The sequence below is a fragment of the Pelophylax lessonae genome (genome assembly GCF_965119305.1).
Source record: "Pelophylax lessonae genome assembly, chromosome: 10".
NCBI classification, from domain to species: domain Eukaryota; kingdom Metazoa; phylum Chordata; class Amphibia; order Anura; family Ranidae; genus Pelophylax; species Pelophylax lessonae.
This window is the reverse complement of record NC_138777.1, coordinates 167,745,155-167,771,675: the sequence shown is the minus strand read 5'-3', so window position 1 is coordinate 167,771,675 and position 26,521 is coordinate 167,745,155. Positions and strand designations below refer to the sequence as shown.

Here is a 26,521-nt window from a genome sequence, read left to right as displayed (position 1 = left end):
CTAATTGCCTGGACCACATCCAAGGCATGCAAGGCAATTTCCTTTGGGATGTTTAGGCCTGGGACACCGGGAAGGCAACGAGTCTTCCTCCAAAAGGAAAGACAACCCTTTGGAATGACAGACGGGGCAAAACCACCTTATCCATGTGAATCGATAGGATAACGCCGCCAGTTCCAACACCCTGCCCACAGAAGTGATCGCCCCAAAAAAGTCAACCTTCTGAGACAAAACATAAGCAGGGGAATCTCCCAAATATTTTCAAAAGGAGGCTTCTGCAGAGCTGAAAGCACCAAATTAAGATCCCAAGGCAGCAATGGAGCCCGCAATGGAGGAACCAAACATCAGACACCCTGAAGAAAAAAAAAAAAAAAGGTACGCACCAGGGAGTCTGGTCAAAAAGGTCATTGGAAGACCACCAAAGCAGACACCTGGCCCTTGATGGTACTCAAGGCCAATTTCTGTTCAACCCCCTGTTGAAGGAAGGTTAGGATCCGAGCCACCGAGAAGTAGCGAGGAGGAATCCCAAGAGACTAACGCAATGTACGTCTTCCACGTACGATGGCGATTCCTACCCTGTTGGTGGGTTTTCCTAGAAATAGACTTCCTAGCTTTCGACTCCGATAAACCCCTATCCTTCAGCACCTGTCGTTCAACCCGCCGAGCCGTCAAAGCCAGCAGCTGTAAAGCAGAATGGAAGTTCGGTTCTTCGGACAGAAGATCCTCCCTGAGAGGAAGCCGCCAAGGAACGTCAGTGACAAGCCGCACCAGATTCATGTACCAAGCCCGGCGAGGCCACTCCGGAGCTACTATGACCGGAATCCCTTCAGCCTCGATCCTGCATAGAAGTCTGGGCAGAAGCTTAAGAGGGAAGGCTTAAAATTAGCCGATACTGACCCCATGGGGAAACCAGTATGTCTGGCGTCCGCGAGAGGATCCCTTGACTGAGCAACAAACTTCTGCACCTTTCTGTTAAGCAGACACGCCAACAGATCCACCTCGGGAGTGCCCCACCAGAGACAGCTGATAAACATTGCCGGATGAAGGGACCACTCCCCGTGGGCCGTCTGCCAACTGGGATAATCCGCCTGCAGATTTTCCACCCTGGGAATTTGTAATGCGGAGAGGCAGAACCGTTCTGCCCACCTTAGAATGCCGGCTACCTCCAGAGCCGCCAGGACACTTGTGCCTCCTTGATTAATATAAACCACGGCATTGTACAATTGAATGCGCACTTGAAAACCTGAAGACGATCCGTCCAATGATCCAGTCTAATCGCTCAGAGTTCCAAGACATTGATCGTTGTTCTGGACTCTGCAAGCATTCTGCTCAGGGGATCTGGATGCTGTAGGGAGGACACCTCCCCAGCCGGACAGTCTGGCATCCGTGGTGACCACTGTGCAATACAAAGGGGAGGAAGGATTTGCCCAGCCGAAGTGCTGGAGAGCGAAGCCACCATATAGGAGGACTCCCTCGTTCCCAGTCTCAGCGGGATCCGATATTCAAGAGACTGGGGGGTCTTGTCCCATTTGGTCAGAATCTCCCTTTGCAGGGGCCTCGCATGGAACTGCCTTGAAAGTAGACATCATCAGGCCCAGTACCCGCATGCAAGTCTGGAGGGCCGACCATCTGTTGGAAAGCAGTAGATGAATTTCAGCCTGCAATTTCTCGAGTCTGTCAAGAGGAAGAGCACTCTGTCTAATGCAGAGTCCAGAGTCAGACCCAGATAGTCCAGCTTTGTGGATGGAACCAGAGCAGACTTCTGAAAATTCAGAATCCAGCCAAACTCCTGCAGAGTCTGGATTGTGATTGCCAGGTTGTCCACCAGAGCAGAGGGAGACTCCGCTTGCAAAAGAATTGTCCAAGTAGCCCAGTACCATGATCCCCCAATGGCATAGCAAGGCTAGCACCGGGGCTAACACTTTTCTGAAGACTCGAGAAGCAGAAGCAAGAACAAAGGGTAACGCCACAAACTTGATAATGCTCCTCTCCCACAGCAAAGCGGAGAAAAATGATGACTGGCACGTATTGGAATTTGAAGGTAGGCATCCTTGATATTGATAGAGGCGAGGAAATCCCAGACTCAGTGATGCAACCATTGTTCGAATGGACTCCATTCTGAACACGCACAAAGCAGTTTAGCGCCTTGAGGTCTTATATTGAACACCCTTTGCCTTCCTTCCCTGAGACTGAACAGGTTTGAGTAAAAACCATAAAAATGTTCCAAAGTCAGAACCAGGAAAATCAACCCCATGAAGGAATAGGTCTTGTACTGTCCCAAAGCAGCAGTCTGGGGACAGGCACAAGTTGAAAGGAAAAAACCTTGCCAGGGACAAGAGCAAAACTATCTTGTAGCCAGACCAAATTACTTTGTGGACCCACTTGTCTTGTACTAGGGAAGTCCACGGGTCCGGAAACCAGCATAGACAACCCCCCCCCCCCCCCCCACTCCCATACGGGTGAGGGCGCACCTTGTCCACGGTTCTGGAGAAACCCGATCTTGGCTTGCCAGACCAGATTCGTTTGGCTCCTACAAAAGAGGCCTTGAAAGGCTTCGAGCCCTTGTCAGTCGATCCTGAGGGACGGAAAAACTTATGAGGTGAGAAGGAAGGCCGACGTCTACGACAAGGTTTCTTGCCATTAGTAGCATGCGTGCCCCCGTGTGACCTTTAATGTCGTCATCCAGGGTAGCGCCAAACAGGGGGATCTCCTTGGAAAGAAGATCAGTCGAGACTTTTGAAGTCTAAACTGCAGACCAGCACTTGAGCCTAAAGGACCACTGCCAAAACAGTGGCATGCTATCAGGCGAGCCACATCCAAAGAGACATCACAGATAAACTTCAGCCCCTGGACCAGCTGGTCCACCAGCTCAGCATCAGCAGGGGGGAGCTGTTCCCCCTCCAGGTCACGACATCAGCGCTTAGCCCACTTGGTCAGAGTTTGCAACACTAGGGAAATGGTGAATACCAGCCTCATTGCCAAACCAGCCAGGGTGTACATATGGTGGGCCACAGCCTCCGCGTTTCAGTCAGGCAAATTATTAAAGGCCGGATACTCTTCAACCGGAATCATGGTTACCTTGTTTAATCTGGAAAACAGAGGGTCCATCACCAGTGGCACAGTCACCCCTATGAGGAGTCCCTCCTTAAGTGAATGCCTTGTAAAACAGGGACCCCAGGGGGACGCTTTGGTCGCCCCCACTTTTAAGCGATAATTCTGTCAGGGAAAGGAAACACCTTTGCCACTCTGGATGGTGTGAGTACCAAAGGGGACCTGCGCCTCCGTTGCAGTTTCAGCTGTGTCTTCCATCTTCAGGGTCTCACACACAGATGCAATCAATGCATCCACCAGTGCCTTTTCGGGCACGGTCGCAGACGTGGAGGAATCATCCTCTATCATGGGATTCCAGGCGAGTGGTTGCAGACCCAGCGGGGTGACCCACGTCCGCGACAGCCGAATCAGATTCAGGATCAGATGAGGTGGAGGGCACTTTTTGCTAGCTACCTCCACCCAGGATACAAGGGACTCCAGGATCGCTTTCAGAGGATGGATGATGGTTGGGACCCCCGGAGCCTCAGAGCCCATTCCTAGTGTCATTTAACCAGAACTACAACACTATGTACCAAGACCTGGGGGTAAACAAGTACCAATAAGTGTTTGCCTTACAGCAGGGATTCCCAAACTACGGCCCTGCAGCTGTTGCAGAACTACACATCCCATGAGGCAATTTTAAACCCTGACATTCATATACATGACTAGGCATGATGGGAATTGTAGTTCATGAACAACTGGAGGGCCGTAGATTGGGAATCCCAGCCTTACAGGATGGGGTTGCTATAGGCAATTCTACATTCACAAGCTATGGTTCCTGACTAAAGCTATGCATTACTCTGGCTTTCCTAATCATACTTGTTCTGGGTCATGGATAAAAATGTTGACACCAGCATTATTTTTATAAGGAGGGTAGTAATGAAAAATGTTAGCATTTCACATTATAGATTCTCTTACAAAGGACAAAAAAATTTGTAAACAGGGACTGCCAATGCTGACCTCATAAAAATGGTCACATTGTGCTCTGTAAACTACATCCGTGCTCTGTAAACTACATCCAAGTCAAGACCAGCCAACCAGCATTTATTTTTTTTTTTAAAAGGGGGTGGGGAGATTGGGTACACAGTACATGTAACTTAAGCCGCCTGCTGGTTTTAATATGAAAGTAAGCTGGTCACTGCACAGCTGCCCGACAGCTTACAGGCTCTCCCAGAAGGGCAGCCCCTACCATGTCTTCTGGGCTCTGCTGTCCCATCTGCAGGCCTGAGATTGTCATCAGGATGAAGGCCAACATGTTCGCTGATCTTCTCTAGCAAGTAAAAACCTGGAAACAAGGACTTGAGCTGTCCCTTCCTATGGCTGTGGATGAAGCAAAATAATCACAATCTCAAGCTCTTAAGCTTCGGGGGGGGGGGGGCAATGTAGAAACCAGGGCACACATGAAATGTAAAGAAAAAATAAAACTAGTCACAAACTTCGATCACGTAGGGGGGCTTGCTATTGGACCTCTTTCCCCTCCCCTCACAGTACACCCAGATCACTTTTTACATGAATGCACAGCCAGGAGGGGGGGGTTATGGGTTACTCCATTTTAGAACAGAAATTAAACACCATCGCAAGCGAGTACTTGACTTCAGGTTTTTATTTTTTTGTTTGCTGCTTTAAGTTAAAACGTCTGAGTGGTCGAGAAGAGAAAAATGTTTGATGTCCCAGATGTCTCTTCAAAATGAAAGACGGCTCCTCTCTCCCTCCCAGAGGGCCTCACTTGAAGATCTTGCCCTGGTTGAAGGCTTTGCCTACATGTTTGAAATCTCCTTCCCAGCAGAAATACTCTTTGACCAGGGTCTTGCACTCCTCGCTGTCTGAATCCAGCTTCCTCCAGGCATAGGACTCGTAATCTATTTGCCAATCCTCAGATAGCTAAAAATGGAGAGAGAGTTTAAATGTTAAACAGATATGGTAAGTACAGCAATACCTTTGCTGCCAAATCTACAAGGATTGCATGACGTTTAGTATTACGAGTAGCTTGTTGTAGAATATACTCAGTATTTTAATACATTTTGTAATTATGCAAGGTTAGGCAATATGTTAACTTACTGTAAATGCCAAATCCTGTCCTCTGAAAACCCATACGCCAGAGATAGAACTGTCATTGTTGGTTCCAAACAGGATGACACTAGCAAAGCCAGTTTTACGCAGCTTGTCCAGACGCTGGAACATACCTGTTGAAGGAGATTGAGCTTAGTACAAAGAAGAACCAGTGCAACACTACAACCTCTTTTTTTCACCGATTGAACAAGGGACCATTAGAAAAAAGCGGCATTGTTCAACCAGGCTTTCGGCAGCTTAATGTTCAAGCCACTTATGAATTCATCTTAAACTATCTGGAGATCCCACTGTATCTGCTGATCTCTGTAGGAATTTAGTCTGTTTTGTATAGATTGCTTCTGCTACATACTCCCTTCTACTCTACCAAAACACTATACTAAAAGTGGAGACTAAGGAAAAGCCAAGTTTTTTTTTTTTTACAACATCAGAAAATGTTTGCAAGTTTGTATTGCTCTAGTCTTAAAGTCAAACTATAGCCAAAACTTTTTCATTTTGGATAGAGCAGAGGGTTATATATCATCAGAATTTTTTTTCCCCATCCGTGTCCCATTACAGAGATTTTTCTTCAGTTCCTGTCCCAATAACCAAGCAGGAAGTGAGGAAATCCCTCCAAATTGAGGAATTTGTCCTTATTGAAAGATTTTCCTCTTCTCTGTTGACAGCCCAAAATTTGGGATTCTTTTACTTTCAATGATAAATGGTAAACCGGACAAGGGTGAATCTCCTTAATGGGGGCACAGACCGCAATAAAAACTGAGGCGGCACTGATGGGCACCAATGAGGTACTAATATGCGCACTGATGAGCACTGATAGGTGGCACTGCTGGGCACTGATGAGCAGCACCATCAGTGCCCACACAGTGCCCATAGTGCTGCTAGTCAGTGCCCATCAGTGCCTAGATGAGCAGGCACTGACTGGCAGCACTATGGGCACTGATGGCATTTTATTTACCTCTTGTGTAATCAGGGCACTGGTGATCAGTGCCCCGATTACATTTCTGTGTCTGATCGGCTCTCCTCTTCCTCACACTGCAGTCTGAGGAAAAGAGCTGGCAATGAGAGTTTCTCATATGTTTACATTTGAGATCTCTCATTGGATGTTCAGATCACGTGGTAAACGGCCGCTGTGATTGGCCATTCACCACGATCTGTGATTTGCTGTGTCGAAGGGACACGCCGACAAAGATTTTCCCCGATGCGCGCTCGCAGGAGCGCGTGGGGAGCCGTTTAAAGACGGTCTCCCGGATATTAGAGCCCGCGCTGTAGCCGTCTTTCGGCTATAGCGCGGGCGGGAGGTGGTTAATTTCCATCAAACGATGTGGCATTCTCATTCCTAACACATTACCCAGTCCATACCCGTATAGCTATCCAGCATATTTTTAATCATTGAGCTTTGATGTGTTTTCAAAGTCTTCCTTTAATTTTCTTGAGCCGTGTATACATTTGTTAGCAGAGACCCTAGAGAATAAAATGGCAATCGCTGCATTTGCGCAGCAGTGTCTCATATGCAATTTTTTGGGGGAAAAAATTACACTTCAATGAACATCGGAGCAGCCGGTCACTCACGCTGGGATGGCAGTGAACGAGCGGGGGCGCGCCTACGGCGGCGTGCGCTCGCCCACTATTGGCTCGCAGGCGAGTGACATACCAGGGGGGCAGACCGCTGCAGTACATGTACTTGCGGCGGTCGGCAAGTGGTTAAAAATGGTGACAGAGTAAGGTCCTTTTTACATGGGCACCTCTGCTTGGCGGACTCAGTTTGCTCAGCAGGGGATCGCTGCGCTGATGCCTGCTGAGCAGTCAGATGACAGGTCTGTCTAGCTGTCCTGCTCTACTATGGGAAAACCAGGTGAAAACGAACCGCCTGCCCATTTTCATCCGATCAGCCAGACTGCTACAAAAACATAGGACAACCATCCATCTGAATTTTGGACAGGATCAGATCGCGGCGGATGTCTGCTGACACCTGCCGCTCCATAGGAGAGAGAGTGCAAGGTGCGATCAGGTCCACCTGAAAAACTGAAAGGGCAGACCTGATTGGACTGCCTGTGTTAAAGGGGCCTAAGTGTACACAGAACTCCACAGTGACTCAGCAAAGTTTACTGCAATGTAGAGGCAATTTCGTCTAAAAAAGGTCATATATGAATGACAATAGGTCTCACCATTTATCAGCTTCTTTCTGCAACTCCTAATGACAAGCATCCCCACCCCCCCGCAAACTCATTTAGAAACCGCACAATAGTACTTTTGGCAGCCATTCACCTGTAATGAGATTGCAACTCATAAAGGTCTGTGAAAGTTCATTTGGGAAACGGTACTCTGAATACCAGATGGACCATCCCTCTTTGTCAAAGTGCTCCCAGAAGTAAGGTAGAGCCACAGAAAGTGTGTCTTCGTTTGAATACTTTCGTTTAAACTCATCCATAATGAAGGAGCTGTAAAGCAAGAAATCATGTTAGAGAAGTAGACATTACCCAATGAGCAACAAAACGCAAAGCATGTTCATAATATAAACGTTACAACATTAAGGCATATACCTTTTAGGGAGATGAGCATAAGGGTCTTTTGACTTTGGCTCTGCTGCAAGAGCCTTCTCAGACTCATCCAAATCTTCTTCTGGAGCAGCCGCTGGGGCAGGAGCAGGCTTCTTTTCCTCCTTCTCTTTCTTCTGCTCCTTTGCGGGTTTCTCCTTCTTGGGGGTCTCCTTCTTTGGCTGCAACTCTGCAAATTTTTTAGCTGGATGGGGAGAAAGTGGAACCAATTAAAAAAGGTACAAAAATTTTACAAGAAAATTCTTTAAAAGGGTACTAGATTTGTGAAAACAAACATGAGCCATTAAAAACAAAAAAACTGGGGTTATGCGTTTGCAAACTGACTTCCAGTAACATTCAAATTTGGCCTCACATCAATATCCACAGTGCCCCCATACTTGAATACAATGAATGGCCTCAATAGGGTTGAGAAGGAAGAGGGAACCGGGAGTCAAGATGTGCAATATAAAGCATATTCAGATGTGAATGCATTCAGCCTTAACCACTTAAGCCCCAGCCCCATTTGACACTTTGTTCACAAGTTAACCACTTTAGCCCCAGCCCTATTTCGGACACTTTTTGTTCACAAGTTAAAACCAGTATTTTTTCCTAGAAAACTATTTAGAACCCCCAAACATTATATATATTTTTTTAGCAAAGACTCTGGAGAATAAAATGTCGGTCATTGCAAAATTTTTTGTCACGCGGTATTTGCGCAGCGGTCTTTAAAACGCCATTTTTTTGGAAAAAATTTGAAAAATCACATTTCACTGCATTTAAAAAATACTAAACAGTAAAGTTAGCCCATTTTTTTGTATATTGTGAAAGATGATGTCACGCCGAGTAAATAGATACCAAACATGTTACGGTTTAAAATTGCGCCCCCCCGTGGGATGGCGACAAACTACGGTCAATAGAGATCTCAATCTGCGACGCTTTAAATTTATTTAACGGTTACCAGTTTAGAGTTAGAGTGTAGCTCTTTTTTTTAAATTATTGCCCACGCTCTGGCGATCGCGGCGATACCTCACATGTGTGGTTTGAACAGCGATTTCATTTGCGGCTCGCCTTGCGTATACGTTTTTTTTTGTGCGCGAGCTAACGGTGACGGCTAAATTTTTTTTTTTTCCTATTTATTTTTTCTTTTTTTTTTAAACTTTATTACAGGTTTTTAAAAAAAAAAAAAATCTGATCACTTTTATTGCTGTCACAAGCAATGTAAACATCCCTGGTGACAGCAATATGTCGTGACAGGTACACTTTATGGAGGGATCGAGGGTCTAAAAGACCCTAGACCCCTCCACTACACTTCCCTGTATGCAAAACGCCGAAAACGGCATTTTTGCATACAGCCGTTTTTCAAATCTGCCGCCTTTTGCAGCACAGTAACCCGGACGTGACGTCATGGACGCCGCCTCCGGGTTACGTCATCGGAGACCCGATCGATGCCGTTTCCGGCATTCATCGGGACTCCATCCAGCCGGCAGACGTGCCGGCTGGGTGCTCGGGGCTCCCGGTGGGACGGTAGCCCCGAGCAAAGCCGCGGAAGGCGGCGGGAGGGGGGGGGGACGTCCCCTCCCGCCCCCCCGGGTAACGATCGAGCGGCTCCCGAGCCGCATCGATCGTTACCGACGGAAAGCCGACCGTCGGCTTCAAACAACGGTACCGGGATGATGCCTCTAGCTAGAGGCATCATCCCGGTATAACCACTCAAAGTCAGCCGACGTAGAGGTTACGTGACTGGTAGTAAAGTGGTTAAAATCAGTTTTTCCTAGAAAACTACTTAGAACCCCCAAACATTTTTTTAGCAAAGACTCAGGAGGAGAATAAAATGTTGGTCATTGCAATCATGCGGTATTTGCGCAGCGGTCTTTAAAACGCAATTTTTTTTGGAAAAAAATTGAAAAATCACATTTCACTGCATTTAAAAAATACTAAACAGTGAAGTTAGCCCATTTTTTTGTATATTGTGAAAGATGATGTCACGCCGAGTAAATAGATACCCAACATGTTACGGTTTAAAATTGCGCCCTCCCCGTGGGATAGCAACTACGGTCAATAGAGATCTCAATAGGCGACGCTTTAAATTTAACGGTTACCAGTTTAGAGTTAGAGTGTAGCTCTTTTTTTAATTATTGCTCACGCTCTGGCGATACCTCACGTGTGGTTTGAACAACGATTTCATTTGCGGCTTGACTTCCGTATAAGTATTTTTTTGTGCGCCAGCCAACGGTGACGGGGGCGGCTAAATTTTTTTTTTTCCCATTTATTTAAAAAAAAAAAATCTGATCACTTTTATTGCTGCCACAAGCAATGTAAACATCCCTTGTGACACCAATATGTAGTGACAGGTACACTTTATGGAGGGATCGAGGGTCTAAAAGACCCTAGACCCCGCCACTATACTTCCATGTATGCAAAACGCCGAAAACTGCATTTTTGCATACAGCCGTTTTTCAAACCTTTTTCAGCATAGTAACCCGGAAGTGACGTCATGGACGCCGCCTCCGGGTTACTTCATCTGAGACCCGATCGAAGCCGTTTACGGGACTCCATCCAGCCGGCGGACGTGCCAGCCAGGTGCTCGGGGCTCCCAGTGGGACGGGAGCCCCCCGGTAAAAGCCACGGAAGGCGGCGGGAGGGGGACATCCCCTCCGCCCCCCCCCCCCCCGGTAATGATCGAGCGGCTCCCGAGCCGCATCGGTCGTTACTGACGGAATGCCAACCGTCGGCTCTAAACCACGGTACCAGGATGACGCCTCTAGCTAGAGGCATCATCCCGGTACACTACCGCAAAGTTTACCGACGTACCCATACGTTAGTATGCGGTAAGTGGTTAAGCCACCACCATCTTAACAGCATGAATACAAGTACATCATTAAGAGTATCCTGTTATGATAATAAGTTTCTTACTTGCAAGGTAAGAAGGCTGGTTAACCTGTTATGGGTAGCTTAACTATCTGAACCCAATTTTGAGAATTTTTACTGGTTTCAATCTGATGATGAAGCACCTCTTTCCCACATTTATATGCACAGTTAAAATGTAGAATTTTAAAAGGTCTAGTTTAACTGAACATAGACATTTCAACCATGGCCAATTACAAGTTTGGGCCATATATAAAAAGTCAGATACTCCAAACTTGTATACAAGTGGATAGAAAACAGCCATGTAGTCTGAAAGTAATGCACCAAGAAAATATCTGTTCCAAACATTGAGAAATACTATCAGATGTCAAACCGTACCGGTCAGAACAAAATGCGTAGCTGCTTTTTTAAACTTTAGATACTGAAGACCTGGACTGGTCAACTTTAATTTTACTAGCAAGTCACTGGCCTGAAAAAAACAAAAACAGTTTGGTGTCCCAACTACACTGGCTACATTAATGGAGTGTGCTACAGTACCTTTTTCCCAAATTACTATGTACAGAAAATTCTAGAATGTAGAGGCACTGTGGACTTATGGTTCCACCATAGAGAATCTATAGTTTAAAATCACCATATTTTATTACAATATCTTTAAAACCATGATTATATTTCAATCAAATCTAAAATAACAGAAGATGACTCTCAACACTGGTCGTTTTAAACTATAAATTCGATCTGGTTAGGTCTATGGTGGTACCATTAAAGTCAATAGTGCCTCTAAATTCCACAATTTTACATACACTGGGGCTACATACTTGCTCTGGGCAAAAAAAAAAAAAAAAAAAAAGTCACTAAGCAGAAAAGCAAAGATCACAATGACAGCCCCAAAACTTGCACTATAAAAAAAAGTTAGTAATAGCAGCTCCAATGGACCAAACATTGCCATGTTACAAGGACAATTACCATCAAACTGAGCCATCTTGTCGCAGAGTTTCACCTCTCCCAACACAGCACGGAACTGGGGCTGGTTCACACATGTCACAAACCATCTTGTGACATTACCATAAGGCTGACGGAAGGAAGGTTCCAGGACCTGAGAACAGAATTTATGTTACAGCTATGGTATTACAAGCTGGTGTCTATTTTGTAATATTTAAAACAGATTTGTTCCAAAAAGGAGAACCAGAGTATGGTAGTGGTACTTTGGTGTGTAAATTACTTAAAAAAGTGTTCATTCTTGGCAACAAATACATACCTGTTTATACAGCCAAAGCAGGGAGCATGCTACAGTGATGTCGGCCAGGGTGACTCTCTCCCCCACCAGGAATGTTCTTGTCTGCAGATGGGAATCCAGAGTAGCCAAAACATGCTTTACCTCTTCCTTGGCTTGTTCTGTGGCCTTTAACATTGCAAACAGACGTTACTTAAACCAGTCAAATATGGCACCTGTTAAAACTCATACAAGCAGGCATTTTACCACTCTCCCCAACTTCAGTGACTAATGGCTTTAATATAAACGTTTCAGTAAATTAAAGGTTAAGGCCCCTGTCACATTTTCATTACATTGGGTCCCCTTGAGATTGCCAAATTACTCAGCATCCCTGTGACAGGTGCCATCTGAAACAGAGGGGGAAGCCATTTTCTGATGGACAGTGCAAAAACTCAGGTTCTAATCCTCTACTTAGAAAACATTTTAATAGATTTTAGGAAGGCAAGTGGGAGGAAAAAAACCTGATTAAGATCTGCACAAATCCCCCAGCGCTGCCATTTGCAAACAACCACAACCAAAAACACTTAGAATTACCTGTTTGTTGAACTGCATGATCCCCAAAGTTGGGAAAACCCAGGCACTGGCCGGAGGGACAATGTGACTGTCTGCAAAGCTGACCCATTGGATTATCTGAGCCTGATCTAAGCGGGAAGTTCCACGAAGTTCATCATTACCCACTGGACAGAGGAGAAAAAAAAAAAAAAGTTACTATGTGTAGCTCACAAGGTAGCAAACGTTAACCTTTAAAAATTTGAATAGGTTGATAATGGTTTAGTCAAATATCTATCAAGTTATAGCTGCAGCCCACTTCCATAACCAGCACAAACGGAATCAATGCAAGCCTGCTCTGTAGTTACCACTGCTGCTTCTCATAAGAGACCTAACGATCCGGAAAGTGCTACTGTCAAAAACCCAGCCCTGTGCTTCACTAGTTAATAGATTCCAGATATCCAACTAAAATACCTGCCAATGCAATCACAAGGGAAGCTTGTTATCCCCCCTTTAATAGCAAGAAGAAAAAAAAAAAAGCACTTCATCAACCGCACACATACAAACATGTGATTTAAACAGTTGCGAGCAACACTCATGTACCGTTAATGCAACTCATGAGGTTGAAGAGGCATTTTAAGCATTATACATTTGTTAAATCATTGCGTTTCTTCCTCAGAATATGCTTAACCCATTCGGACCGGAAGGATTTACCCCCTTTAATGACCGGGCCATTTTTTGCGATACGGCACAGTTATGTTAATTGACAACTGTGCGGTTGTGCGACGATGTACCCAAACAAAATTGAGGTCCTTTTTTCACCACAAATCAAGCTTTTTGGTGGTATTTGATCAACTCTGCAATTATTTGCACTATAAACAAAAAAAGCGACAATTATGGAAAAAAAATTAAAATTAAATTTTACTTCAGCTATACAACATTCCCAAAAAAATTATAAATCTCATTTTATCATCTTTTTAGGTCCATTCGGATTCTGCCACAATTTCTGGTAAAAATAAAAATCCCAATAAGTGTATATTGATTGGTTTGCGCAAAAAGTTATCGCATCCACAAACCAGAAGGATTTACGTAATTTATATTTTTTAATAGTAATGGTGGTGATCAGCGATTTTTAGTGGGACTGCAACATTGCAGACAGATTGGACACCTCACTGACATTGACACTTGGGGGACCAGTGACTAATACAGTGATCAGTGCTAAAAAATATGCACGGTTACTGTACCAATGGCACTGGCAGGGAAGGGGTTAACACCAGGGGCAATGAAAGAGCCAAATATATGCCTAGGGGGTGCTTTCTAACTGGGGGAGAGATGGGCTTTCTGCACAGATCTGTGTTCCTAAATAAGAGGAACACCGGATCCCTGCGTTCATAACTGACAGAACAGCGGTCTGCTGTGTTTACAATGGCAGACCGCCATTCTGTCTCCACAGGAAGCAATTGTGCATGTTCCGATTTGACAGTTCACACTGCAATACGTGAACCGATCTGGGGGTGTCATTACTTTGGATTGACAAATCGCTGATGCCAGCCGTTTGCATATGGCAGAGTGAACTGCCTGCAAGTTGCATGGGATGCAGGAACCCACAGTGGATTTTCAGGGTTTACCGATTTGCACCAATATGAAACGAGCCTAAGCCCAGTGGCTTTCTCCTGCTCCGTTATGAGAACCTCTGACAAGTTCTCCATCAACTGAGCTAAAACCAGGCTGAATTGTGTTGGGGTGGGTGCTATAAATATATAAGCAGAAAGCTGGTCTATTCAGAGCACATTCCTTTGTTTGTCTGCCTATGTGGAATGGGGGTGTGTGCGCCTTTACTCCAATCAGCTCTTACAGTGTATACCAGCTCAAACCACACGTGAGGTGTCGCTGTGATCGTTAGAGCAAGAGCAATAATTCTAGCCCTAGACTGCCTCTAACTCTAAACTGGTAACCTGTAGAAATTTTAAAGCGTCGCCTAAGAAGATTTGCAAGTACCAATGTTTGTCGCCATTCCACGAGCATGCGCAATTTTGAAGCATGACATGTTGGGTATCTATTTACTTTGCGTAACTATCTTACATTATAGAAGAAAAAAAAATTAGGCTAACTTTACTGTTTTTGTCAAAAATGTTATTCCCCCCCCCCCCCCCAAAAAAAAATTGCAATTGTAAGACCGCTACGCAAATACGGTGTGACAAAGTATTGCGACTGACTCCATTTTATTCTCTTGGGTCTCTAAAAATATGTTTGGAGGGTTCCAAGTAATTTTCTAGCAAAAAAAAAAAACTGATGTTACCTTGTAAACAAGTGTCAGAAATAGGCCTGTTTTTTAAGTGGGTAAGGACTCCAAACCCCCATTTTCTGCTCGTACTACACAACTTCACTGATTACTCTAAGCCAAATCCTGAAATTGAGACTGAGGACCTCTAAGGCCTCATTTACACAGGTAGCCAGGAAGAGCAGTAAAAATAGGATATTGAACTGCGGTTTTACCCCCCCCCCCCCCCCTCACCCGCCAAGCTGCATCTCCCTGGCCTGGGATGGGAACCGGAGCAGTGGTATTCCTCCATGACGCAGGCATACAAAGGGGTCCTGAACGTTCCATTAATTGAAGCCAGTCTGAAAGTTATTACTAGATGGTACCTTGTTCCAGAAAGGCTCCACCAATGTTTCCCTTCTTCCTCCCCACTATGCTTCAGGGACTGTTCTCATAGAGGCTCATTTTTACACATTTGGTGGGAATGTCCAAAAATCAGGGGTTTCTGAAACAAAGTTTTCCATCTGATCCGCAGTCACTGGAGTTTCGGTGGCACAATCCCCTCACATAGCTCTTTTGAACTTTGTACCGGCCGAGGCCTCCAAGTCTCAAAAGCGATTGATTCACTTTATGCTACTGGGAGCCAAGTTGACCATCGCTAAGGCATAAAAATCCCCCAGTTTCGTTCACTCTGCTGAAAAGATAGATATCTTGGATCATGACTCAAGAAAAACTGGCTAGTAGTCTCTTGAATACTTCCCAGAAATTTGAGATTACATGGGAACCTTAGGCGACGTACACGAATACTTCCCTGATCTTTTAATCATCTTGCTTTGCTTCTCTGTCGTTTCGCAAGACCTCCAGGGCATACGTAACCTCCTTTGTTCTTCCTCTTCCTTCCTTCCTTAAGTTTCCCTTTTGCTTCTTTTCTCTCTTTCCTGTTCTCACTGCTCACATGAGTTCTTATACATCTTCATCCAGATTGCTTTTAGGGGTTACCTATGGGTTCAGTTATCTTTCAGTTCAGGTCTCGTTAGGGGTATACCCAAGACTAATGTTATTCGCTCTATTTGGTGAAAGCAGTCTGCTTTTGGGTTATGCCCTTTTCCTTTGTAATCCTATTAATCGCTCAAGCTGCTCTCCACTCATGACCACACAGTATGATTTTTTCTTAGGATCCTTGGATACCGGTTGAATAATTTGCGCTGTGGGGCTTCTTCCAGTTCCCTGGGTAACAGCTTCTGATCCCATTGGATTTGCCTCGGGACTGGGCGAATCCCCCCAGGAGTTTTGGTTCTTTATCTCGGCCAGTTGCCTCTTCCTTGGAGCCTTGGTACTGGTAATGCCTTGTTTTGCTGAAGATGTTATTTTACTATGTAATGCTTTGTTTAGCGGTGCACAAAGTTTGTTAACCCCTTTACAAAAAGCAAAAGGTTTCTTTTTGCAGTTGTTACCTGTATTATCTTATTTTCAAAGATTTTTATTAAAACCGATTTTGCTCAATGCTCTCCAAAAAAGGAAAATGCAGCTCCCATTCTTGTTAAGATCAATAATCCAGCCTCCAGTAAATTCCTTCAGTCACACTATTTCTAAGCAGCAGCCATAAACCACTTGAAATAGACTCCAAAGAGTTTTTTAATCACCAGGTTGAAAACAAAAGCAGACAGACAACCAATCTAATAAATCATAAGCAATGAAGACAGAACAGATCTGCAATGAAGATTAGTACTATAAAAGACATATGCTGAAACAAAGGATTTCATACCATAGTGAGCAATGGCACTGCTCTCAAACAGACAGAAGCCGTCATTTCCCTCAAATGCTGGAACCTAAAACATGGAACACAAAAACATTACACATCAAGAAAGCAAACTTTTACCCATCTTTTTCTTTAGGCAAAAATTTCAGCAAGGATAAAAAAAAAAAAAAATATGTAAACTTTCCAAACTATCAGACTAAGTATACATAAAAGTACTGGTTAGTTTTAGAATACAGAATGGTTAAAAACAGTTAGGTTTGCTACTTGATCAGATTTAAGATATTTTCTGTTGCACTTTGTCAAACCAATAGATGAGCAGGAATCTCTTTAAAATTAGCGATATCCCCGCTTAGTAGTCACTACTCACTACAGTGCTGAAAAAGCACCCCTACCGAAAGATTTCTGTTCAATTCCTGTTCTGAATTTTTAGCTTTGGTGAAAATGGTTATTATAACAAATGGCAAAACCCCATAGCAGCGAAACATTAACTATTAGGGATTTGAATCCTTCACCGCTGCCCAGAACGTTATTAGAAGCAAATTTTACTGAGTTTTGTTTTGCCTCAACTCCCACTTAGAGTTATAAAGTTTTATCTTAATGCATTAACAAAATGCCGCCTGTGTGAAGCAGCCTCCCAGCACCCCCTAATACTTACCTGAACCCCATCTCTAGCCAGCGATGTCCACAAGTCCCTCCTGATTGGCTAAGACAGCAGCGGCGCCACTGGCTCCCACAGCTGTCAAAGTTAACCAATCAGGAGAGAGAGGGGGCAGGGTCAAATGGCAGCTCCATGTCTGAATAGACAGAGCTGCAGCTCGGCTGCCCCAAAGCAAACTTCTTGCTGCTGGGGCACACGACAGGAGGGAGGGGCCAGGATAGCCGAAGAGGGACCCGAGAAGAGGATCCGGGCCACTCCAAAACCAACTGAACAGAGCAGGCAAGTATAACCAAAGAAGACGACTTTACAATCACTCTAAAATGAACCCATAAAATGGTGGGCAGCCATGCATGGAACGCATGAGGTACCCTGTCCAAGCTCCCAGGAGAATTTAAAACACAATGGAACTACAAAATAGCTGCACTCAGGAGGTATGAAGGCTTTTTTTGCTGAAAAATTAAAACAATGACTTGTGCTGATCACAGAACACTATAAAATAAAGTTAAATTAAGAGTTCTAGCTTCAATCGGACTTTCCTGATCTGCATACTTGTTCCAGCTCACTATCTCAGGTAGGACAGCAAAGTAATTAAAAGCTTTACAAAGTGACCAGCAATAGCAACCAATATAAATAAATAAAAGTTCAATATAGAAATAAGTCCAAAGGAGTTTCTAAAGAACTCTTAGTAGCGCAGTAAAAGGATGATAAACCTTATATGAAAAAAGTGCAAAGAAGTGCTTCAAACATCCATTGATGAATGATATGTAAACATATCCAAACAGTCTCTAATTGTCCATAAAATGTGAGGGATCCTTAAAGGGTGCTGATATAGGACCACCTTAGGGTAACACCACCACCAGTGCTGGGATATGGCTAGAAAACTCACTCACCAGAACACAATGCCTGACCACTCTCATGGACTAGGCAAAGACAGCATAGGTTTAAATGAGGGTAAAACCAACTCTCTCCTGGCAATCCTGGTTCTTGTACGGATAACTCCTCTCATTGGCATATGGATAAAGAGATAAAAAGCACTCCCATTGCGTGATAACGTTTATAACAATTTATTAAAATAACCATAAACCATCACACTCACATAAGCGTAGATCAAAATAGGCAGAAAACAAATGGTTCCAGAGTCTGGTATGCTGTATCGCTATCCGAAAACTCCTTCACCCTCAGTGTACAATTGTTCAGTGGACGCCGTATAGCCACGCCCCGACGCGGCGTTGTCATTTCCGACTTCCTCACGGAGGCCTCCGTGAGGAAGTCGGAAATGACGAAACGCCGCGTCGGGGCGTGGCTATACGGCGTCCACTGAACAATTGTACACTGAGGGTGAAGGAGTTTTCGGATAGCGATACAGCATACCAGACTCTGGAACCATTTGTTTTCTGCCTATTTTGATCTACGCTTATGTGAGTGTGATGGTTTATGGTTATTTCAATAAATTGTTATAAACGTTATCACGCAATGGGAGTGCTTTTTATCTCTTTATCCATATGCCAATGAGAGGAGTTATCCGTACAAGAACCAGGATTGCCAGGAGAGAGTTGGTTTTACCCTCATTTAAACCTATGCTGTCTTTGCCTAGTCCATGAGAGTGGTCAGGCATTGTGTTCTGGTGAGTGAGTTTTCTAGCCATATCCCAGCACTGGTGGTGGTGTTACCCTAAGGTGGTCCTATATCAGCACCCTTTAAGGATCCCTCACATTTTATGGACAATTAGAGACTGTTTGGATATGTTTACATATCATTCATCAATGGATGTTTGAAGCACTTCTTTGCACTTTTTTCATATAAGGTTTATCATCCTTTTACTGCGCTACTAAGAGTTCTTTAGAAACTCCTTTGGACTTATTTCTATATTGAACTTTTATTTATTTATATTTTACACTTGAAGTAGCAGCAACTCTGTTTTATTGCATTTTTACATCCGGTCAGCGCAGAGGATCACATTCACCGATTTTAGAGGTTTTATTTTGTGGTATTTATTGAATAGCAACCAATAGCTTTCTTTCCTTTAGCTTCTTAAAAACCTCCCCCTATAGGGGTTGCCATAAGTCTACCTCAGTTGGACCAGCTAACAAAATATTAAATAAAAAAAAAACCTGTGTTGGATATAAACAGGAAAAAGCAGCATCTCAGCAATTGATACCAAAAGCAGACATGACAATTATGATTAATGCTAAATGCAAAAACCCAAATATCAAAAATGTGCAAAAATACACATTTCAGTTTCTCGATAAACCAATGTTTTTGCACATTTTTGATATAGGTGTATGATTCAGCACTGCTTTATCACTAGAGGGTCACCAAAATGTTGGTCGAAAATAGCATTTTCTGCATATTGCCAATACAGAAAAAGGTGATAATTGCGCTGAGCACACATTTTGCCCTGATTTTACAGTGCTTATGGTAGGTTTTTCATAGGTCATGTGAATCAAATTGGAGGAAGAGCAACAGACCAGTGTGAAAACAAAATTTAGCCCGGGTTCACGTGGGAAGTAAATCGCAAAGGAATCACCGCACATTCATCTGCCTATTACATGTGGTGTCTCTGGGGTGCGATTTGAACCATGGCTTTGTAGGGCTCAAAGCGCACCAGAATCGGATCTCATGGGTGTTCACACTGATGCAGTTGGATTCTGCAAATCACACTGAGTTTTGCAAACAAATTTTAGGGTGTCGTCAACACGCTGTACAATTGGCTCCGATGAACAGGTTGCCATTTTGATGCAGAATCCGTAGCGAATGCACACTGCATCTAATGTGAACCCGGGCTCATAGGGATGCGTTTTTCTTGAGCTTTTCTTGCTCTGAAGGTGCCGATAATGGGTGACATTCATTTAAACTCATAAGTTGAAATCTATCTTTTTTTTTAAACTCATTTTCGGACAAGAGCAGCTTGTATTTTCGGTACCAATATTTCCATACAGTGCCCCTCTCACAATTCACAAAATTATTAAAACACTTACCATTAAGCAAACAATGCATAATAACCAGCCCAAATAAGGACATTTAAGACCGCCTGTAATATCCAATACACAATATCATGACTCACCTTCCCCAGAGGAAATTTCTTTAGGAATTCTGGAGTTTTGTTTGTCACACCAAATTGGAATTCTGGGGCAGAGGATGCAACAGTTATAGGAAACCCAGAATACTGAGCAGCGATGAGGGGCTTGTATGCCCTCCAGTTATCAGGGTACGTGTACAAAGTCTGCAACAGAAGAGGAAGAAAAAATAAAATTAGCAGAGTAACTCAAGCCTTATGCCTAGTACACAAGTTTTTGGGTTAAACAGGAAAGAAAAAAACAAAACACCTGTAAAACAGCAGACTTTAAATATTTTACAAGAGAAATGTGTGGGCTGTCAATTAGGGATGCACGACCCGACACCGATATCTGGCGTTGTGAAATCGCCGATACCGAGCCGGAGCTACACACAAAGCAAGCGGTTGCAGTACAGAGCAAAGCCGGTGCTTCATGTGTACAGCTCCTCCATTCACAGGCGGAGTGCATCTGATATCACTCCGCCTGTGAGCCGGACCTATACAGGAAGTAGCAGCTCCCATACTACTGCACCAAGAGCCGTTACTACGCACAAACCGTATCAGCCAGTGGATCGGTCAATATTACCGATCCAGCTATAATGGCCATATCGGCGCATCCCTGTCAATGCTCTCATCTGCTGCAAATGCTAGTTGCCCGACTGTTACACTGGACAAGTGGACTACATAAGGTCAATGATCTCACAAGTATACTTTTAGGTACTAAAATAGGGTATGAAAGCATGATGGCCAGGCAACTACCATTTGCAGGCCAAGTCGTCGGAAACAAAAGCGTCCTTGTTTTAACAAAAGTTGACCAGATCGGTTTTAAATATACAAAAACACGCATTTCATAGATACTTTAACCAATTTCTTGTGACACCATAGACAGGACACCGAGCAATAGATGCTACGTGACACCATAGACTGGACATGCCTAGCTATAAAAGCTACAATCATGAATCAGCTCTTGGGTTCATCACTTGACACATTAGAACCAGGCCCTTTACTCCAGGCTGAGCAATAGCACATCAAATATTTAGATCCTCCTGGAGTCTGACATGTTTTTACTTGGCCTTTAATGAAAAAATAGATTTCCAATCTAATGGCACAAAACCACTACAATGCTTCTGCTAACCAGAGTCCATGTGACCTACACTGCCTAGGTACAAGGCTTATTTAAATCTACCTCAACCCCTCTAAAAACCCCTATAATTGACAAACCACGGAGTAAAAGCGTTAAAGGGGTCTTGGAAAGGAGTGATTTAAGCCTTTAATGAGAGGGCAAAACACTGAAAGGAGCAGGGGCAAAGCCCCTGAAGAGAAGTGCCAGCCCAGGTATAATAAATATATGACCGCTTTAAACTGCTTCTGGAGCAGATGAGATTGCGGAATGTACAGTACTCCTGGGGTTTTCCGACCTGCTTGAAAGGAAGGAAAGGCAGACGCTCAGCTAGACTAAGATTTCTAGAGGCGCTAGAAGACTTCTGCAATAAACTGAATCTGACCATACCAAATATACCAGGATGGTCAGCTACAAGGACAGACGAGCCATACAGAAGTAACTAGATTAAGATAAGGGGAAGGGTGCTCCGGACTGAAGGGGGGGGGGGGGGGGGGAGTAGGGAAGACTGTTCTAAAGACATTATAGAGGGATAAGTGGGGGACAGAAGTGATCGCTATTGGATGGGAGGCCTAGTTTAGGAGTTGGCAGGATACAGCATCTCTGCATAGGGGGGGGGGGCTGTACCAAACCAGCGCACAGGGCTGCACCTGAAGGGGAAAGGCTCAATTAGCAGGCATTGACAAAATGGACATGCCTGCAATAGGCTCGAAGGCCAGTAGAGGGCCACAATCCAATAATATGGGTTATAGGGGTTGGGTGGGGGCAGAGGAGGATCTTTCTTACAAGAATTTTAGGATGATCCTCAGAGTCCACTCAAAATATGCTTGATTGCTCCCAACATCATCCAACAATCTCTCAGTCTAGAGGCCCACTAGAAAGAGCATGAATTTGGAGGAAGGTGAGGAGCGGAGTGGGTAGAGCAAGGATGGGTGAAAGTTTTTAACCTATAATGTGCATGGGTTAAACTCCCCAGGGAAGACAAAGTATCAAAAGAAAAAATATGAAGCAGGGATAATATTCCTCCAAGAGACGCATTTTTTCTCATCAATCAAAAATACATTTTCAAAAGATTACCCAGCCTGGTTCTATGGGGACTCAACAAAGAGAAAAGGGAGTGGCCATTGGTATAGCTGGAAACCGTTTACCACGGGTGACAGGTTGGTTGCCCCGGAAGGAAGTTTTTTGTTCTTGGAAGGGAAACAGAATGCACACTGGTAAACATTTACTGTACTGTTCAATTTCAAAGTAGGTTATGTGATTATGGCAGGGGAATTTCTGTACGAACCCCAAAATAGACAGTATGTTACATGCAAGGGTGATTTAAAAAAAAAAAAAAAGCAAATTTTGAGTATCAAAGAAATGGTCAATTGATTCATATGGAGGGTTCAACACCCCAAAACACAATATTATACATTTTATTCACCCGTGCATGAGTCACTCTAGGACTATAGAAATGGTAGAACACTGATTAGTGGATTAGGCAGTAGTAAAGAAATTTTGAGATAGTACCGGCAGCAACTCAATAATTGCACTTAAAGAATGCATCGAAAAGTTTAATCCCACAATTTTGGCAAAAACAGTGCCCTACATTGAGATTGGGGGAGAAAAGTAGAAACTAGATATAATATGGAACATCTACGATGTAGAAAAAGGGCGGAGGGGGAAAATTGTCTACTATCTGGGACATTTGAAGTGAATACAAAAGGACAATAAAATATATGGAGTTCAGCGGCACAGGCTTTGTTTCCGGCTGGACTGCTTATCCTCAGGCATTGGATTGCGCAGGAACCCCCAACATGTAGATGTGGATGGAGCAGCTGGGTTCCACCCTTCGCATGGAGAAATGTATATACCAGCATAGAGGTTCTCCATCCAAATTTATGCAGATTTGGGGGGTTTGGTTAAGCTCACTGGCTATGGCCCGTACGGACTTGATATTGGACTGTTTGCTGCTTTAACTAAGGGTCTTGGTGGGCTCCTAGAGTTTTCACTGGGGTCGCTACCTTTATCGTTATTTGGTTAGCAAGCCTGTTATGGTGTGAATTTTCATGCCAATTCCAGTTCACTACTGCATTTTTGATGACGGGCTGAGATCTGTAACCTTATGTATACCTTACTTGGTGATTTTCTTTTACATGCGCTATATTTGTGTGTGCGATTTCTCAATAAACTTCTCTTGATTTAAAAAAAAAAAAAATATGGAGTTAAAGGAAGTTTAGAAAATGAATAAGGAGAGGATTGGAGATGGAAAAGCAGTGGGGGTGGTATTGGGATGAGAGGGGGTTGCTGCACACTGAAAAGTTGAATAATTTATTTTGTATTGTGGAAAACCAAAAAAACAAAAGTAGCATCTATTGTTCTCCCAAGGCAGGTCCCATTCAGTGGCAGCAGTCTGTCAAAATGATTCCAGTAAATCAGACTAAACAAGGGTGTATATAAAGGACATTTAACCACCTACAGGAGATCATACTGATACCTACACTTCTATGTGCTCAGTGTAGAAGGGGGGATTAGTGGAAGCGGTAAGGCAGAGCACAGTGAGAGAGACAATGGTCATACTACAAGACCCTCGGTTGCTTTGATACGGCACAACATTATATACACACACGATATGTTCTCCTGTAGTAGTGATCCCTCTTCTATATACCTATAGAAGAGGGATCACTACTACAGGAGTGCATATCGTATATGTTCTACTATGGTCAATCTAGAAGACATCAGTGACACTTGTTTGTGCTCAGAGTAAGAGGTGGGTGAAAAAAGACAGATCACACACAGTATGTCACACAATTGTCAGCCTATAGGAGCACACACTGACCCCTCAGTATTAGATGGGTGTGCGGAACAAACAATAAAGTAAAGAGAACACGGTAGCCGTCACACAATGGTCAGTCTACAGATCATGGGGACATCCCTTAAGCTGGCCATACCTGAATAGAAAACTGAATGAAAATTCAAACCAGTAGAACAAGTGCTGGATTTGTGTGGTTGGTGTGCTTACTACGACAATTTTTGTTTTAGGATCAAAAAACATTGGAACATTTTTGATCAAATGATTTTCTGTTTGTAGTTCAACTGTAAAAAAAAAAAACATTTACATAGATCCAGTGAAGTGTCTGGCCTTACAGATGAAAAATCCTCCTACATTGGTTGTATCTATCTGCAGCAATCTGTCCTGTACATCCAAAGTGCAGAATTTATACAGCTTGTTGGTGCATTCAGAAAGCAGGGTGTGAGGATCTGTAGTTACACCCTGCAGAGCTAAGTGAGCTGACTGGAGAGAAGGGACACACCCCCTGCAAAAAGCTGAGGCTGCCAATCAACTGGAGATCCCTCCTGTCACCTTTTTTCTTTTGGTGTCACTAAAACTTGTCAGAAGGGACTCAAGCTGAGAGCAGAGGAAGACGCAGCAGACAGAAATTACACTTTGTGCTCTGGATTGAGACAAGCACAACACACTAAAGAGGGATATGCTTTGTTCGCATTTCACATCTGAGGTTTACAACCACTAATTTTGAAACTCAGGAAAACTGGATACAAGGATTGGGTAATTGAGTGTTAGATCAAAAGAAAGTTTCATGTTTTGTAGTAATTTTCACTTTGTTTTCTATCCATGTATGGCCAGCTGCAGAGTATTGGAGTGAGGGGAATAAGACAGACCCAAGTACAGAACAGATGGTACATGTCATACAATGATCAGGGTATGAAGAGGACAGGGACCACTCTACTTGTATGAGCTGACAGGGGGCCCCTCCGCTGGCACAGGTCCTACAATGGACAGGGGCCCCTCCGCTGGTACAGGTTCCTACAATGGACAGGGGCCCCTCCGCTGGTACAGGTTCCTACAATGGACAGGGGCCCCTCCGCTGGTACAGGTTCCTACAATGGACAGGGGCCCCTCCGCTGGTACAGGTTCCTACAATGGACAGGGGCCCCTCCGCTGGTACAGGTTCCTACAATGGACAGGGGCCCCTCCGCTGGTACAGGTTCCTACAATGGACAGGGGCCCCTCCGCTGGTACAGGTTCCTACAATGGACAGGGGCCCCTCCGCTGGTACAGGTTCCTACAATGGACAGGGGCCCCTCCGCTGGTACAGGTTCCTACAATGGACAGGGGCCCCTCCGCTGGTACAGGTTCCTACAATGGACAGGGGCCCCTCCGCTGGTACAGGTTCCTACAATGGACAGGGGCCCCTCCGCTGGTACAGGTTCCTACAATGGACAGGGGCCCCTCCGCTGGTACAGGTTCCTACAATGGACAGGGGCCCCTCCGCTGGTACAGGTTCCTACAATGGACAGGGGCCCCTCCGCTGGTACAGGTACCTACAATGGACAGGGGCCCCTCCGCTGGTACAGGTACCTACAATGGACAGGGGCCCCTCCGCTGGTACAGGTTCCTACAATGGACAGGGGCCCCTCCGCTGGTACAGGTTCCTACAATGGACAGGGGCCCCTCCGCTGGTACAGGTTCCTACAATGGACAGGGGCGCCTCCGCTGGTACAGGTTCCTACAATGGACAGGGGCCCCTCTGCTGGTACAGGTCCTACAATGGACAGGGGCCCCTCCGCTGGTACAGGTCATACAATGGACAGGACAGGGGCCCCTCTACTGGTACAGGTCATACAATGGACAGGGGGCCCCTCAGCACAATGGAAGTCTGAGAGGAATGAACAGACAGGCCCAGGTACACAGAACACGGTACAGAGGCCTCCCCCATGTCCCTGTATGCGGGTCCCTCACACATAATGCTCCGGCTCTCCCTCACACACAGCGGAGCCGGGTTCTCAGTTCCGGGGGGGGGGGGTGTCATTATTCCCCTTAGCGGCTCCTCTCCGCCTTCTACAACACACAATAACCCCCCCACCATGTACATAGAAAACACCGGAGCCCAGCCCCCCGCCTCCAGAGCCAGGCCACCGCTCCAGCCGTCCGATGTTGTCAGATTTCCCCGGACCCGACACTACTCACCCCGCCGGCCATCTTCATGCGAGGAGAAAGGGAGGAGCCGTACAGCGAGCGTGCCGACGTTGCCACAGGCCGCAAAGAAAGAGTGTCGCGCTACAAGGAGCGCTTTTCATAGGCGCCGCCTAGCGGCAGTACGCTGCTATGACGCGGCTTTTGTGTGAGGCGCTGTGTGACGGAGGAGGAGAGAAATGTCCGCAGTGTAGATGTGTGCGGAGTATAGACAGCGCCACTCCTAGGATAGGGAATAAATTACCTCACATTATAGGGCTGAGCCGTGCTCATTGTCACATATTAATGGCTGACACCTGATACATAGGAGCACAGGGCTGCCTCACTAACCCCTTCACTGCCAGACACCCCTCCCCCCTAAACATGAGACGCTTTCTGA

At 44.8% G+C, this 26,521-nt stretch overlaps 1 protein-coding gene across 1 annotated transcript; it reads right to left on the bottom strand.

Annotated features, from left to right (window-relative positions):
• Positions 1-4,675: 4,675 nt before the first annotated feature.
• EEF1G (eukaryotic translation elongation factor 1 gamma) lies at positions 4,676-26,286 on the bottom strand. The gene is made up of 10 exons (XM_082270891.1): positions 26,137-26,286; positions 20,054-20,212; positions 16,338-16,401; positions 12,358-12,500; positions 11,809-11,952; positions 11,517-11,646; positions 7,695-7,893; positions 7,420-7,592; positions 5,146-5,270; positions 4,676-4,968 (listed from the first exon to the last, which is right to left on the bottom strand). Exons 1-10 carry the CDS (start codon positions 26,152-26,154, stop codon positions 4,810-4,812), a joined length of 1,314 nt encoding a protein of 437 aa, XP_082127017.1. The 5' UTR covers positions 26,155-26,286; the 3' UTR covers positions 4,676-4,809.
• Positions 26,287-26,521: the final 235 nt, after the last annotated feature.

Coding starts and splice junctions, on each gene's coding strand:
- EEF1G (XM_082270891.1), bottom strand. Junction 11,953..12,357: donor TCATGCAGTTCAACAAACAG/GTAATTCTAAGT, acceptor GCAATGTTAAAG/GCCACAGAACAAGCCAAGGA. Junction 7,593..7,694: donor TATGCTCATCTCCCTAAAAG/GTATATGCCTTA, acceptor CTTGCTTTACAG/CTCCTTCATTATGGATGAGT.